The 16,147-nt window shown below is 37.9% G+C and overlaps 2 protein-coding genes across 3 annotated transcripts; one reads left to right on the forward strand and one right to left on the reverse strand.

Annotated features, from left to right (window-relative positions):
- The first annotated feature begins 5,230 nt into the window (after window positions 1–5,230).
- LOC113276023 lies at window positions 5,231–7,661 on the forward strand. Its single transcript, XM_026525613.1, has 6 exons — window positions 5,231–5,532; window positions 5,625–6,005; window positions 6,248–6,369; window positions 6,585–6,748; window positions 6,972–7,126; window positions 7,381–7,661. Exons 1-6 carry the CDS (start codon window positions 5,311–5,313, stop codon window positions 7,483–7,485), a joined length of 1,149 nt encoding a protein of 382 aa, XP_026381398.1. The 5' UTR covers window positions 5,231–5,310; the 3' UTR covers window positions 7,486–7,661.
- Window positions 7,662–8,207: 546 nt separating this feature from the next.
- On the reverse strand, window positions 8,208–11,680 carry LOC113276022 (probable serine/threonine-protein kinase PIX7). 2 transcript variants are annotated; one of them, XM_026525612.1, is made up of 6 exons: window positions 10,993–11,680; window positions 10,281–10,618; window positions 10,055–10,190; window positions 9,532–9,668; window positions 9,328–9,451; window positions 8,208–9,001 (listed from the first exon to the last, which is right to left on the reverse strand). In XM_026525612.1, the coding sequence occupies exons 1-6, from the start codon at window positions 11,222–11,224 to the stop codon at window positions 8,475–8,477; spliced, it is 1,494 nt and encodes a 497-aa protein (XP_026381397.1). In that variant the 5' UTR covers window positions 11,225–11,680; the 3' UTR covers window positions 8,208–8,474. The 2 variants fall into 2 exon arrangements, with proteins under 2 accessions (XP_026381397.1, XP_026381396.1); XM_026525611.1 differs by having other exon boundaries at window positions 9,532–9,671.
- Window positions 11,681–16,147: the final 4,467 nt, after the last annotated feature.

Raw genomic sequence — 16,147 nt, forward strand, 5'->3', positions numbered from 1 at the left:
TTAATCTTTTTAAAATAATAATATATGCAAAGTAACTATCTTGATCATCTAAACCCTAAATTTTCATGTAAAATTCGTCGTATGTGTTCAACAAATATACCTAACTCTCTATAACATCAAATAATCAACTGTTTTGATCAAATAAAAAAAAAAAAATTAAAGGAGAACAAAAATTAACTAACCTCTCTTTACATTGTCCATGCAAATAATCAATTGAAGTATGTATAGATTTCTTATCAACCAAAGATCAAACTCTTTGAAGCAATCGAACTAATTTTATCCATGATGGTGAAAAATCAAAAAAGGGAAGAAGGGATTTTAGAGGAGAAGAAGTAAAGAGTAGTTGTTAGGAAGCGCGAAGAGTTTTCTGCTATTTTGATTTGCATTTTGGCCGTTGACTAGAAAAGCACAATTTGAAATTGCACTAAAAAAAAATCGAGGAACATTATTTTGATTGCCGCCTAGCGTTATTTGGATTTGCGTTACCTTGGATATCCGTCATTAAAATGAATTATATGATCTATTTGCGTCTCCTTGGATTATACGTCAGTTTACTCATTCGATTTTAAACGGTTGTCAAATCCAATTCTTTATAGTTGTTTGAACACCAAAAGCAGAATTTATAAGCAAAATGATTCACAAGAAGTCAAACTAATTTCCGATATTTTTGCTTCTAGAAGTCAACAGGTAATTTTTAGAGTGACATCCAAATATGCTATTAAAGGACTCTACTACATCTATCGAAGGTTATCCATCACCATCACAGATTAATGTGGGTTCCACTCGGGTTGTGTCACGCGGTACCACCCGCGGGACCCAATCTATGGTGGATATAGCATTTTCGTTTGCTTTTTCTGGTCGCATGATGAATCACCGCCTCTAACGTTGATATCAATGACCTAAAATATAAATATAAGTTGTACTTCAAATAAAAAACTTGTGCATGAGCGAGGCGTCACTACCTGGTACTTGGTAGCATGTGAATCAAAAGTAATCATCTCAGTTTCACCTCGTAAGGAATATTCCTATACACATGGCAAACATCAGATTTTGCCATATATGCACCCACTATGAGTATGCCAAAGTGTCAAACATATATGTCTATATGTCAATTATAACATATAGGCATACACGGCATACTTTCCAGCGAGCGATAGAGTTTCCATCGCTAGATAGTCTAAATATCGCTCGCTGGTCAGTCCAGCGCCATCGCTAGTCACTACGTCGCTCGCTGACATGAACATCGTTCATCAGTTCCTCATCCAACAGCTACTATTCTCCCTATAAATACCCATCTCAACTCACACCATCTCAACTTCAAATTCATTTCAACATGCCTAGTGCTCGCATAACCGAAGTGGATTTCACTCGAGAAGAAGATGTTTCTCTAATTCGATGTTGGATTTCAGTTGCAAGCGATAAATATTTAAATTTAGAGACTTTAACTTATGAGACATTGTGTTTCAAAGGTTTATGATGTTAAGTCTTGTAAATTCAAGAAGAACAAATGAGTGACTTCAAAATCGATATTGTTTTCATCAATAACGAGGTGAGAAAGTATCAGCAAATTATGTGGTTGATAAAAGGGGATAATCCTGGGTTATCAACTGAAGAACTAAAAATTAGAGCTCATACCAAATTTTTCGAAAACAACAAAAGATAGTTTAGTCACGACGAATTTTATGAACTCTACAAGGTTCACGTGCAGGGATTCAATTTTTAAGTATTGTGTTATGCAGTTAAGGTTAATTTTTAATGAAATGTAAAAGTAGTTTCTATATGAATATTAATATAAAAGATAGTTTTCATTAATTAAAATAAAAAGATTACATTTGAAATATTTAAACTAAATTACGTCCATAAATATTTAAACGAGTTTCTACTCATAAAATACTACGCATTTCCTTGGCCATTTCCCTCCTGACCAAATACCCAATTACCCACGTTTTCTGGATCAAGAGTGTTTTTCAACATATCAGTTAGCAAGCCGGTTTGATACTCACTTGGTGCTTGAGTCTCATTAGAATCACCATAACCTTGATAAATAATGGGTTCAGGGCGCATGGGAACATGATACAAATCTTGAAATGCGTGTTGTTGATATGTTGGAGGAGTTTGTTAAAAATGGTTGCTAGAATGGTTGAAATGATGATGAGCTTGAGTCAATTGGGGTATACATAGTGGATTACCTAATTGCTTCCATGTTCACACCACCACCAGGAGTCATTATGTCAGTTGGCATTTTCCTAAACAGACGTGCAGGAGTTGTATCCAAGCCAGCGTTTTCATCACATTCACGTACTATTTGAGTGTCTAACACTTCATTTGGAGTACAACTTTATGGTACCTCCTGCATAGAACAAAGTCTCAAACTTCTTTCACTTCCACGACTTCGCTGACTTGATTGACTGGGACTCATTCCTCTACTACTGGGACCAAATGAGTCATTCCTCTACCACTGGGACTCATTCCTATACCAATGGGACTCATGCCTCTACTACTACGTGTACCATCATGACCGGAAAATCCTTGAATCATGTCAAACATCATGCTTTCCCTCAGTTTTTGCATCTCATCCAAGTGGAATCTCTGAAATCCATGTAAAAGAGCATGATAATCGTTCAACTGGGTCTGATACTGCTCCGGTGTAGCACTGACCCCCCCAATATGGATAAGTACGATCAAGTGAAATGGAAGAAATTGGATAAGTAACAATCTCTCCATATGTGGTGGATACAGTCTGTACATCCCAACAAAATGGTGGCATAGTTGACGATGAACCCGCTTGAGAAGGATATGAAAATGCGTCTCCCGTATCTGGTGGAGGTTGGGAAGGAAGAAATTCATCGCCAATTGGAATCCTACCTAAATCTTGGAAATCCATATGATCCAAACTTTGTGGTTGCATAGCAATATTGGGCTTGCAAATGGTGTTAAACCAATGTAGATGGTCAGTTCTGTCCACCGGCTCCTGGATCAATTCATCAGCTTCTTGCGAATGATGATCTTACCTTATCAATTTCAACTGATCGTCTTCAGAAACCTCTTCACTTGGATAGGGGTTGACATCTATCACTGTTCTTCTCTGCAACTGAAGAAGTATTCTTTCACCATAATACCAAACACCTATTTCAGAAATAGGGCTATATAGCACGATCCTTTTAAGGCTTAGTTGTACCATTCTCTGAGATTGTTCTTCTTCGAACTCAGGGATTGCCTCATACGGCTGGGAGACAAGGTTAAGGCTTGTTCTACACAACTCTTGAATCCTATGAACAATAGCAGTATGTTGACCATCTTCAACCTGATCTGTTTTCCAATTCTCGGAATCGTACTTCAGTATGACCGGAAAAACATTGGTGTGATTCTCAAGAGAAGGTTCCGAAATACGGAAATATGTATACCACCAACACTGAAAATAATAATATTATTATTGGTTTACTAAATTTTTCATGTCAAAATAACAAATAAATTGTGTGAAAAATATTGGTTCTTACCTCCAACACTCCCCAAAAATCATTCAAACTATCTTTGACGCACATCGAGCAATTACCGAGGGATATGTAAAGCTCTGATAAAATTGGAGACCCCCAATTATATGTTGGTGCTTGATCTAAATCTTCTAATGCTTCGAGAAAACCAATTAACACCACTGAGCTGGCATTTGTAAATAGACATTAGCCTAGTGTCCACAACACAAACATACGTTCGAGCTCCTCATAATGATCAGGAAACAAATATGGTTGGTTATCTGACCTCAACTGTTCCATTTTCCTAGTATAACGTTGTAAAAAAAAAATCAACCCAACCACTTTTAACACATGCGTTTTTATTTATCTATATGATTGACTTCCTTTTACATCATTTGAGTATAAAGGAAGTCTTTGTTTCCATATATCTTCTGATAACCAATTTAGTCTGTTAAATGGAAGTAAGTTTCCAGCACATGGAATTCCCGTTAACATGTGCAAATCTATCGGTGTAACTCCTATTTAACAACATATTCATAATTAGAGTTTGTTGAATTTTATAAAACAAAAAACATAATCTGAAAATTTAATTACTAGAAAAAACTTACCGCATTCAAAGTCTTTGAAAATAACGTGTTTGTAGTCTTCCACCATCGTTCTAATATAACTTGAACTCCTTGAACCATGTAGTTTCTAGAATGTATATGATATAAATGTCGCCAATCATATCTTCAGACTCCCTCTTGAACAACAGGGGGAAGTAATTGAAACATCATACGGAACTCAGACCATCTACCTCTTAGAAACAGTGAATTAACTCGCTCTGGATGGTTAGATATGTGATTAGGGAGCACACCATCACCGACTAATTATCTAACATTTTGAAACTCATATTCTTTATCCACAACATAACTTAATCCACTGGCTGGGGTACTAGTAGATCCTTTGACTTTTTTGTTTCTTTTTCTTTTCTCACTCATATTTCTTTTCTCACTCAAGAAAACTTTGTTAAACTACAAAATAGACGAAAAGAGAACAGGTTTTAGAAGGGAAGGGGAGGTATGAAGGAGAAGAAAAAACGGTGTGGTATTTATAGGCATTAAAAAGTCGAGGGTTGACGATATTAAATATAACGCTGGCGCTAGACTTCAATATCGAGCGATATTCATGGAATCGTTGGCGATAAAGTCTTTATTGCTGGCGACATTATCAATATCGGTCGCTAGAAACTCTGTCGCTCCTTGGTTTTCTCACCAAACAGTGTATCCCGCACGACTTTGCGGGATGCCTTCCCGCAAAAGCGGCTTCTAAGCCGTTAGATCACTATGGCCCACAACTAAAATCCAGATCTAGAAGCCTTGAACTCTTTAAGGAAAATGGTGGATCCCGAACTGAAAGTGGTGGGTCCTAAAGTGAATGCAAATCTAACCGTTTATTTGTTCATCCAACGTCTTAGAAGTCCCCCAAAATCACGTGGGATAACATTTGTTTTTCCCATAATGACGCAACTCGTTTGCCATGCCACCTGATATGCCAAACAGTTTTTTTTTTTTTTGCATGGGCATCGGGAATTCGCCTTACGTTTTCAGCAAATAATGGTGCTAGAAACCAAAGATTGAATACCTAGTCACATCCTAATCGCATCAGATGCGATAAGACAGACAACCTTAATCTCTATCTTACAAAAACAAAGCGTATACAACTCTCCAAACAAACAAAAATTCTCCGCCTGCACGTACACGTGGCACCATGTAAGGACGTGTACGGAAAACCATTTTGCTTTTATTTGAGAGCAGAGAACCGAGATAAGTGAGTGTCTCGAAGGTTCATTCATTATATCATGGATGTTGCTAAGTTCACGGGAATGTTAAGAATTACATCTCAATCTTCACTATTTGCTCTTAAATCTTCATTTTCATCAACTTTGCTAAAAACCCACACAAGAAATTTCATTTCTTTGAAAGAAAAATCTCTCTGTAATTCAATCACTAACGAAAAACGTCATCTTTGCTTAGTTTCTGCATCAAAAATGGATTATTTTCAAAACTCATCACACCCCCAGGTTTTCATCTACATCTCTTCCGTTAAATTCACTCAGAACATAAAAGGGAAAAAAAATACTAATGGGTTTTTTTTTGTATGTTTATTATGCAGGGTATTGAATCATTCTTTAGGAGTGTTTTAGCTAATATGGAAAACGTGTATTTGAGTAGAAATCCAACTGCAAAATCAATTCTAGAGCTTGTAAATTCAGCTGATGATGAAGACCAAATTTGTTATGATCATTTTGCATTCAGAACATTTGGGGTTGATGGTTATGGGATTGATTCCATGGCTCAAATTTTCTTAGACTATGGATTTACACCAAGAGGAGAACTGAGATTCCCTGCAAAGAAATTGAAAGCAGTTTGGTTTGCCCCTCCTACTCATCATAGTATTATTGAATCAGATGATAATGGAAGTGGTGTTAATGGACCTTTGCCTAGAATCTTCATATCTGAGCTTCTTGTTGATGAGCTGAGTCCCAAAGCTCAGGTTTGTTCTTAACTTTTTATGATACTAAATAGCTGGTTCACGTTTTGATTAGAATTGGAATTCTGACCAACTAGCTAGACTTAAAGGAGCAGACGCACTATGCAACTACTCTAATGGTCTAATGAAAGTTGGAATTTGCTCTTGGTATATGAATCGGCAAATGTTGAAATATGAATCTTTTGTGTTCTTAGTTCCTAGTTCAGTGTATCTCAATGTTTGAGGTTTCACATTTGAATGTGCAGGACATAATTCGGAAATACACTAAATTATCTGGTAATGGAAATAAACATGCAGCTCTTGCAAGTGCATTGGGATCATTAACATGGGAGACGCCGTTATATTCCGAGTTTCAAGAATTGGCTAAGTACTTGTTTTCGCACTGTTCTCCCTACTGATATGTTTTCTCGTTACATGGATTACTGGTTACAGATTTGATTGTGAAGTAAAAGCATATATTATGTGACTGCAAAAAAAAAATGTTTTGGTTTTGTTCTGTCACTCGTGAATCAGAAACATTTTTGTTCCCATGTAGTGATGCAACAGATCTATTGGTTTTCTTACTGGATTATTGTTATTCAGAGAAAGTGAATATGCGGCATGGACTCTAGTCAATGGATATGCATTGAACCATTTAACGATTTCCACTCATCGATTAAAATCTCACTTGCGAGACATTACAAACCTTAATAAGTTTATTGAAGAAAGTGGATTCAAATTGAATTCTGAAGGGAGTGTTCTAAAAGGTTTGCTATCCCCTTCCTCAATTTATTTGATTTGTGTTAATTGTCTTCCTCATTTCGTTCTAATGATGAGTATTAAAATTAAAATGATTCAAAAGGTTATCGTTACATTTTATTTTATTTTGGTTTTGAAACATTCCGCGGGGTTATAGCTACATATGCATTATAATATCTTACTAGCTTCCACAACTCCTCTGGTTGTTGACTTTGTGCGGGTTGTAAACAGTGAGCCCTGATGGACTTCTGCAGCAAAGTTCAACTGTGGCAGATACAGCAACTTTCCATTTTGCCGATGGTGTGACTGAGTCTGTTCCACGCTCGTACATGGAGTTCGCAGAGCGTCTTGTGCTGCCCCAGTATAAGAACATACCTAACAGTGAGGTAAAAATGCACGTAGATCTTATGATACTTATTTATATGATTTCTATACTGAATCTAGCTTTTCAAACACACATAGATCTTAATTCATCTTAGCACACTTAGTTCTACAGTCTCCGTCCAATTTGACAGGTGAATTCGGTTATGAGCTAAACAAAAAAAAACTAATGCTGTCAGATTCTAGCAGATGAATTGTAGCTTATATTCATTGATCTTATACTGACCACTTCTATCTCCGTTGTTGTTTAAATGAACAGATTAAAGAACATCACAGGCGTGACGGATTTGAGGTGGGCAATGCTGATAAGATATTTGAGAGCACATCCAAGGATCAATTGACCAGGAAAACAACTGTCAAATAAAACCACCTTTGTAACATGTATGTTGCTTAGAGAATTGGAACTGTTTAGGACACATATCAAGGGAATAAATTTAGTTGTTAATCTTACGTAACCATTGCTCATCTATGGGTTTGGACTTCAATCCTGTACATATTTAGAAGTTATAATGGACAGATCGAATGGTTTTAGAGATTAAACTAGTGCTCACTTTTCTGTGGTTATAAACAAGAACCATGTCTAGTTTTCTGACTAAATTTTAATTCAGAACCTTGAAATACTTTAATAGATAACTCAGCATCATAAGAACTTTAAACTGGCATTGGTCCATTTCACAGTGCATTCAAATGCTGTTTAGCAAGGGTGAAGCGTGCTTTATGTTGGATTTTGGTTTACTTGGCAAATTTTAGATTTTGGGTTAATTAAACAAATGGTTATTTGGGGCCGCAAACTGGAAAATAAAGATTTGAGGTTTTGGTGTCAGATTTTGGGTCACTTGGGTGATTTGATATCGAATTCAACAGCAAAACTGAGGCCTTGGTAACACATTATTAAGTAACCCATTATTGAAAACATAGGAAGGAAATGATATTGCCTCTACTCTTGTCTGAATTACTTGTCCAAGTAGAGTCGGCCAAATCTTGTACCTCGCTTTTGATGATACATGCACCATTTGGCCTAACAATTAATTTTCAATCCTATCTAACTAATCGAACTCACTGAACATAACATCAACCTCAACTCAGTTATTCCCTATCTAAGTTCACATCCAGCGCTCTAAATATAAACAGGGAGATCTCTTTATACATTCACCACAAGAGGGTTGCATCAAAACTACTATAGAAACAATAACAAACACCCCTTATAATTTAATAAGGACAAAGACCACGTATCTTTGTAATTCAAAAACCGCATAAAAGTGAACATGAAGCTAGAAGATCTACAATACAATTTATATATCTATGAGGTTCACCTTGAGCACTTCAACTGAAGTTGAAAACGATGAACCAGCTTTACAGCTTCTTGCCACTTGGCTTTGGGGACGGGTGATGGCGGTATGGAGAAGGGTGTGAACCATTTGAGCTCGAAAGGCTCCTCACAGGTAACCCGTTTCTTGATACAAACCCTCCTCCTTGTGTTCTCAGGCCATTCCTAGCACTGGAACTGTTGTTGTTAGCACCGGTCCGTTCTGCTTGCATAGTTTGGTAGTAGTAGGAAGAGCTAGCCATGTCTTTCAGATTTATGAGAGGCTTCAGAACTTCTACAACCTCGCTCATGAGTGGACGAGATTTTGGGTCTCGGCTAAGACAACTGTGAGCCAGCTGGGCAGCCTTCTGAGCACCTTTAATGGAAAAATTACCTTCAAGCCGAGGGTCTATGAGACGGTAAAACCGTCTTCTTTCTCCTAGATGGGGTCGTGCCCATTCCACCAGGTTGTGCTCCCCGTTTGGACGATTTTTGTCCATGGACCTTCTGCCAGTCAGCATCTCAAGTAACACTACCCCAAAGCTGTACACATCGCTCCTTGAAGTCAGATGTCCTGTATAACAGATGAAATCAATTAGACTTCCAAGAATCAACCAGCTATGAACAATGACATTATAGAGAAAGAATCCTTGTGAGTGTGGCAATAGTAACGAAATTTCCATGAATCACACAGCAAACCGTTGCCATCCTTGATAGTGAAAATCAGCACCAATAAACGTCTATTCGATTGTTTTATCATCATTATTTTTCAAGGAAAACTCATCAATCAAATCCTATGCCCTCTCATAAATAGCACACAGAACTGAAAATTTATATTAAGAATACAAGCACAGAAGGAAAACACGGGGCAGCTGAAATGTGAAATTAAAAATACTTTACCTGTCATCACATACTCTGGAGCTGCATAGCCATATGTTCCCATCACTCTAGTTGAAACGTGAGTTTTATCTCCCTCTGGACCATCCTTTGCAAGTCCAAAGTCAGAGAGCTTAGAATTGTAATCCTGGAAAAGGCATTTTTTGTCACACAAAAGATCCTTGAGAGAGAATATGAGCTCGTCTCCTAAAGGGTTTAGTCACTCACCGCATCTAACAGAATGTTAGATGTTTTAAAATCACGATATATTACTGGTCTTTCAGCCTCCTCATGAAGAAATGCAAGACCCTTGGCAGCACCGAGTGCAATTTTCATTCTCACAGCCCATGGTAGAGGCAGAGACCCTTCTGCATTTTACATGGTTGTTACCAGAAATACATTAAACCCCCAATATGTAGTAAATTTCATCAAATTGACAACCCATATTCAGCGCAAATAATCAAACTGATTGATAATTTGAGTGTAGTCAGTTTTAAGCACCGTGAGACTTCAAGGAAAACATCATGTGATGGAAGAACCAAGAACCGTAAATGTGGCCCACCAACTCATCATCACAACCCGATATTATTGAATTATTACATCCGAAACCATTTTGGTGCTTTCCATAACATAATGCATATGTGACATGCCACTCCTTGTATTTAACTCAGGTTTCAACACACAAATTTTCTAAAGTTTGCTACTTTGTATTTAAGCTACAATGAGGATTAAAAGATGGAAATTTACATACTCCTGAAGAGGTGGTTCTCCAAGCTTCCTCGGGGCATAAACTCGTATACTAGCAACCGCTGATCATCTTCAATGCAGTAACCAATCAGCTTAACCAAGTTAGGATGAAGGAGGTCACCAAGAAAATTTACTTCAGCCTGCCAAAAGGGAGAGTCGTGATATATAAACTGTGTTGACTATAAAGCATAATAAGCACATAATTTAATGAATCGGAATAAAACACCTACCAGCCATTCCTTGTGACCTTGAAGTCCATCATGGTTGAGTGTTTTAACTGCAACTGTAAGCCCTGTACCAGGTTTCACTGGAGCAGTACCGTTCTCCTCAATCCATCCTTTAAAGACACAACCAAACCCACCCTCACCAAGAATACTCTCCGGCCTAAAATTTCTTGTTGCTGACTTGAGCTCAATAAATGTAAACTTTCTCAGCTGTGATGCAATTTTCAGATCCTCCCCCACTTTAGGCGTATCAGGGTTACTTTCTCCGTTACTAGTAGTGGAAGAAGATCCTAAAGCAGGAATCGGTTGGTCTCTACTAGTATCATTCGTAGACTTGCTCTCCGCTGGTTTATACAAAACATCCACAACACATCAAATACAATTTCCTCCACATTGACTAATCCCATAAACACGACATTAAATACAAATCCAATGCAAGAAGTGGCAAAAATAGGAAAAAATCAACAAAATTGCGCAGATATTTTTGAATCATTCTAACCAGAAAAATCAACTAATGCCAACACAAAACTCAATATATTCTAACCAGAAAAATCATTATATTCTAACTCAATATAACTCTCAAAAACTAAGACTATTCACCATTAACATGCATAGAAAACCAAATTTGCATAAACTTCTTATGCCCCATACGAAATTACAAGTCTATCTCAACAGAGTTAGTGAAAATGAAATAACATTAGACAAGTTAAAGGCTTACCATAATGAGTACTAGTGCCACTTATAGAGCTATTAACTTTAGATCTTGAAGTAAGACAACCCATAAATCTAAATTTAACCCAACACCCAGTTTCCTCTTCTTCTTCAACTTCATCTACTACTTTTGCTTTCACTTCCTCATCTTTCTTTTTCTTTCCCCCTTTTGATTTCTGTCCAAAATCCCATACTTCTTTAACTTTAATAGCATCATCAGGACCTAATCCCATCTTCATAAACTGAAAAAATCAAATTCTCATTTCTCCACCTCTTGATCTGATTCCAAAACACCAAATCCCTTCCTTCCCTAAATAAAAAATCCCCCTTTTCCACACAAAATATATCAATTTTCTTAAAAAAGAAAAAACACGCTTTAAAATACCAAAATAACTCAAACCCAAGATGAGTACTCCAATAAAGTTGAGAACTGGAAAATCGAAAATCAAAAAACTATATCCCCTTGCTCTATATTATTTCTAACTATTTTTATATTGTAGCAGTAAAACAAAGGGTGTAAACAAAGACAGAAACTTGATCTCCGATGTAATAATACGATACAGGGATTACAAAAATGGCAATAAAATAAGTAGATACACAGTAGTAGGGACTGGAGGGGAAGAAGAGATAAAAGAGAGAGAAAACCAGAGAAAGTGAAGGCACTTAAGAGAGAGGGGGAGAGTAAAGAAAAACGGGTACTTTGCTTTGGGCAGAGTGGGAAGCGGAAAATGCGGGCAGGTCGGGCAAGAGGCAGAAGGATTGAAGGTAGAGATGTGGGTTTGCCTAACTCCTTTTTTTCTTTAAACAGTCACCAAACATGTTTTTGGAATCAAATTTGTTTATACTTCTTATTAGAAAATGATGAAAATATTTTCATTTTATGTATTTTTTGAAGCATGAAAATACTATCTAGAGACTCTTTGATTCTTTCTTTCTTTTTGTTTTCGATTTCATTTTAAAGAAAATATTCCAAATGGTGGTGGTGTGTGTCTTCTAGGTGGCAATAGAAATAAGACATTTCATTCCAATTTTGCCTTAAGTTGAAGGAGAAAAAATAGTTCATCTCCAATATATGTTTAAAAGCCTCTAGGAAGAAGATCGGGTGCGGACACTATACAACTGTGATACGTGTTTTGCCGTCGAATGGTGTTGCTCCTCGTTGCGAGAGTGCCATGTCTGAACTACAAGCTAAACACCTAGTAGCTTCTCCACCCTCTATTCCAGATGAAGATGTCAATTGTGAACAAGTCACGGTTGCTTCTAGGGCTGTTTTCGATGCGATCAAGAGTTTTCCAATAGGTACTTTTTGTGGTCGTGATGGCTTACGAGCCCAGTATCTTATCGACGCTCTGATTGATGCAGCTGTCGCTGTTGAGGATGATTTATTGGCTTCGATTGCAGAGGTTGTTAACCTTTGGTTGGCAGGAAAGTGTCATATGGTCTTAGGAGAGTTCATCGCCAGTGCACCCCTCACACCTCTTATCAAACCCGGAGGTGGGCTTAGGCCTATTGCGGTTGGAACTATCTGGCGTTGATTGGTCTCTAAGGTGGCGCCTTTTCCGTCGGTAAGGCCATGTCATCTTATTTAGGAGATCATCAATTTGGTGTGGGTGTACCAGTTGGAGGCGAAAGTATACTTCATGCTGTAAATGGTCTGCTAGAATTGAAAATTCATTCGGATAAGATGTTAATGTTGCTTATTGACTTCTCGAATGCGTTCAATATGGTGTGCATATCCCATCTCATTAGTGAAGTCCGGCTTCATTTTCCAGGTATTTCTCGTTGGGTAGAATTATGTTATGCTAGACCTGCTAGACTTTAGTATGATCAGTATATCTTGTCTTCTGCACTTGGTGTCCAACAAGGTGATCCTCTCGGTCCCCTGTTGTTTGCTCTGACACTTCATCCTCTAGTGAAATCTATCGCATCTCGTTGTAAGCTTGATTTGCATGCCTGGTATCTGGATGATGGCACTATTATCGGTGACACGCTGGAGGTCGCCTAAGCTTTGAGAATCATAGAAGCCGAAGGTCCAAGTAGGGGCTTACATCTCAATATCAAGAAAACTGAGATATTTTGGCCTTCTCTTGATCCTCGTAGCATTGATGAGGGTGTTTTCCCTGAGGATATTGGCAAACCTAGCAAGGGAGTTAAACTTTTAGGTGGACCGTGAGTTTAGATTTGGATTTTATGAGCGACTTGGCATTGAACGGGGTAAAAAAGACTATTCAGCTCATGGGCGCCATCAAAAAACTCAAGGACCCTCAAAGTGAGATGTTGGTACTCCGCAACTGTGTTGGAGTATCCAAATTATATTTTTGCTATGCGTAGCACCAATCCTGCAGCTCTACAACAGGCCTCTGACCTCTTTGACGTCCATTTGCTCAAGTATTTAAGACTCTTAATCACCGGAGATAGAGCTGGTTTTGGTCCTTTGCAACAGAGATGGGCTACCCTACCTATCAAAGATGGTGGGCTTGGTATCTACACTGTCGTAGACACTCGTACCTACTGTTACCTTGCCTCCCATAGTCAGACTATTTCGGTGCGGAAGGTGATACTGGTAGCTTATTCTCAACCGATAACGATATTGCCTATCAGTTGACTCTTCAGAAATTCATTCAGGTATGTGGTTTTCCTTCCACCTATTACACTGATGACACTACTCCCACCCCCACCCACCCACCCCCCCCCACCCCCCCTCACCCCACTCCCTGGAAGTCACTTATACTGAAGCAGTTAAGAAGCAAATCCTTTTCCAATTTACATTATCTGCAAGAGACTCCATTCTGTAGCAATGTAACCAAATCAAGCATGCGCAAGATTACCTTTTGGAAGTCCCTATCAGTGGGTTAGACCAATGCCTCAGGCCTAGACAGTTCAGAGCGGTTGTTTGTTATCTCCTCGGTATCCCTTTGTTTGTTGAAGACGGGTCGTGCTCTTGTTGTAATAAGCCTATAGACATTTTTGGGACCATGCGCTTCATTGTGCCAATGATGTTGGGTGTAAGTTTCGGAATGACTTAGTTCATGATGTGATTATGGATATTTGTTACAAGTCTGATGTTCCTGCGCGCAAAAAAGTTGCTTTGGGTTTGTCGTCAACTACTAACAAGGATTTGTGTCCAGCGGACATCCTTGTACTTAATTGGTAAAACGGCCAAGACGTGTGTACGGATGTCACATGTGTCTCGCCCTTCACTGGTGACAGGGTTCGGGCTTTCATTCCAGGCCAGGCCATTTCGAAAGCAATCTCGCGTAAACGCACTAAATACTTAATGAATGTGTTTCGCATGGTTATGGGTTGGGTATTTTAGCCTTTACTACTTTAGGGGAGCTTAGTGAAGATAATGTTTGTTTGTTTTTAAGCGTCTGAATAATTGTTTAGTTAACAATGATGTTGGTAGTGGTCTATATACTTTTATTTTTCATAGATTGGGTGTTGCTATTCAAAAGGAGGTTGGTGCCCAGCTTGTTGCTTGGTTGCCAACTAAAAAATCTTATGTGTAAAAGACTAATATTTCAAAATATTTTAAATATAAAATAAAAGAAATTTTGGGTTAAATGTAAATTTTATATTTAGTAATATGTATATTTTTATTAGAGCTAAAAATGGTTATTTAATATATTGGAATTATTTTAGGTAAGCAAAAGCTTAGAACTTCTCCAATGGTGAATGTGGATCTTTCAAATGTGGCATCACTTTTAAGACATCCTTTAGATATAAAATCCTAATAGGTGAACATAAATTTTGTCTCCAATCCATAAAATGGTGTACCATTTTTTTACCTGTTTGTAGGTATATAATTGGTTAAAATTATTTCCTTTTTTTTGCTGAATTTAATTAACAAAAATGTTACTAGGATGGGAAGACATCCTCTAAGTAAATGTCTAAAACTAGAGGTTGAATGTAGAGGATGTCTAACTTTTTTTTTGCCACATCATCCTCACATTAATGGGTTGGAGATGATTTTTTCTAAAAATTGTTGTGTATCCCATGTGGATGAAGACTTTTTTCTTCACACACATTCCATTGGAGTAGCTCTTACTAGGATAGCATGACATTGTCAAGGTGAATGTCTAAAACTAGACATTCACCTTGACAATGTCTAACAAAAATTTAGCCATGTCATCTTCACATTGATTTAAGAAGTTGGGGTTGGAGAAGAATTTTAGGGAAAATGAATGTCTATCATATGTGGACTTAGACATTTATCTTCACATATATTCCATTGGAGAAACTCTTACTAGGTGCAGATGGTGATTTTTGTAACGAGGACAAAATGCTCATTTTAGGACTCAGCTCGAATGTTGTCGAAAAATTTAGATTTACAAGCGTAGCCCAAAGTCTTGGCCTCCCAAGTTTTACTCCGTTCATATCGTGAGCAAGCCTCCGCTCTCAGCTCACCTTAGGGACAAGCCTCCGTTCTCAACCTCATAAAAGAGTGAGCAAATCTCTTTTTTCAGCCTCATAAGAGAGATTCAGAACTTACGAACCTCGTGACTGACTCCTAATACATCTCCATGATATATATTGGTCATGTATGTTCCGAAAATGAACATGATTCATGACCGATTCCTAATAACATCCCACGAGATTCAACAGTCAAAGCCAAGAATAAATAAGACACACTCAGGTACATATATTAGACTCACTCTTACTCTCATAAGCACGTCTTAGTTGAATCCATGAGACTTGAGTCCCACGAGCTCATCTTTATCTTTCAAAGACACGGTATGTAGGGTACCAAGTCTCAGAAATAGGCCTCATCCTCGAATATAGGCTTTAAATCTTTCGCATTCACACGTAAAGACTCATCAATATAATCCGGCCTCGTGGGTCATGCATGGAAGACCATGCCAAGCTGAGGCTCTTCTCAACTCCTCCCTGTGTCACACACGATCGTCATGATGTATTTATGCTCTCCACACGACTTATCCTAGTTATGACGCACATATCAGGGAATATTCCTTTACATTAACCAACATCGGCTACAGAGAGTATTGCAACCCTACCGACACATCAGTACGAAGGCTGACTTACTCAAACAAATATGAGATATCTTTTGGATTTTGGTTTGGCAGTTTACAATACTTGTAGAAAATATATAACTGCATTTCTCACCGCTAAAACGACCAATCAGTTGCTCCATCCTTGGATAT

The sequence above is a fragment of the Papaver somniferum genome, chromosome 4 (genome assembly GCF_003573695.1).
Source record: "Papaver somniferum cultivar HN1 chromosome 4, ASM357369v1, whole genome shotgun sequence".
NCBI lineage: Eukaryota > Viridiplantae > Streptophyta > Magnoliopsida > Ranunculales > Papaveraceae > Papaver > Papaver somniferum.

Excerpts from the sequence above, each read along its gene's own strand:
- LOC113276023 (XM_026525613.1), top strand. The coding sequence starts at position 5,311 with ATGGATGTTGCTAAGTTCACGGGAATGTTAAGAATTACATCTCAATCT. Across the intron at positions 6,370-6,584 it reads GAGTTTCAAGAATTGGCTAA|AGAAAGTGAATATGCGGCAT; the intron begins GTACTTGTTTTC and ends ATTGTTATTCAG. Across the intron at positions 7,127-7,380 it reads AGAACATACCTAACAGTGAG|ATTAAAGAACATCACAGGCG; the intron begins GTAAAAATGCAC and ends TTAAATGAACAG.
- LOC113276022 (XM_026525611.1), bottom strand. The coding sequence starts at position 11,224 with ATGAAGATGGGATTAGGTCCTGATGATGCTATTAAAGTTAAAGAAGTA. Across the intron at positions 10,619-10,992 it reads TGGCACTAGTACTCATTATG|CGGAGAGCAAGTCTACGAAT; the intron begins GTAAGCCTTTAA and ends TGTATAAACCAG. Across the intron at positions 9,002-9,327 it reads TCCAGAGTATGTGATGACAG|GACATCTGACTTCAAGGAGC; the intron begins GTAAAGTATTTT and ends TCTGTTATACAG.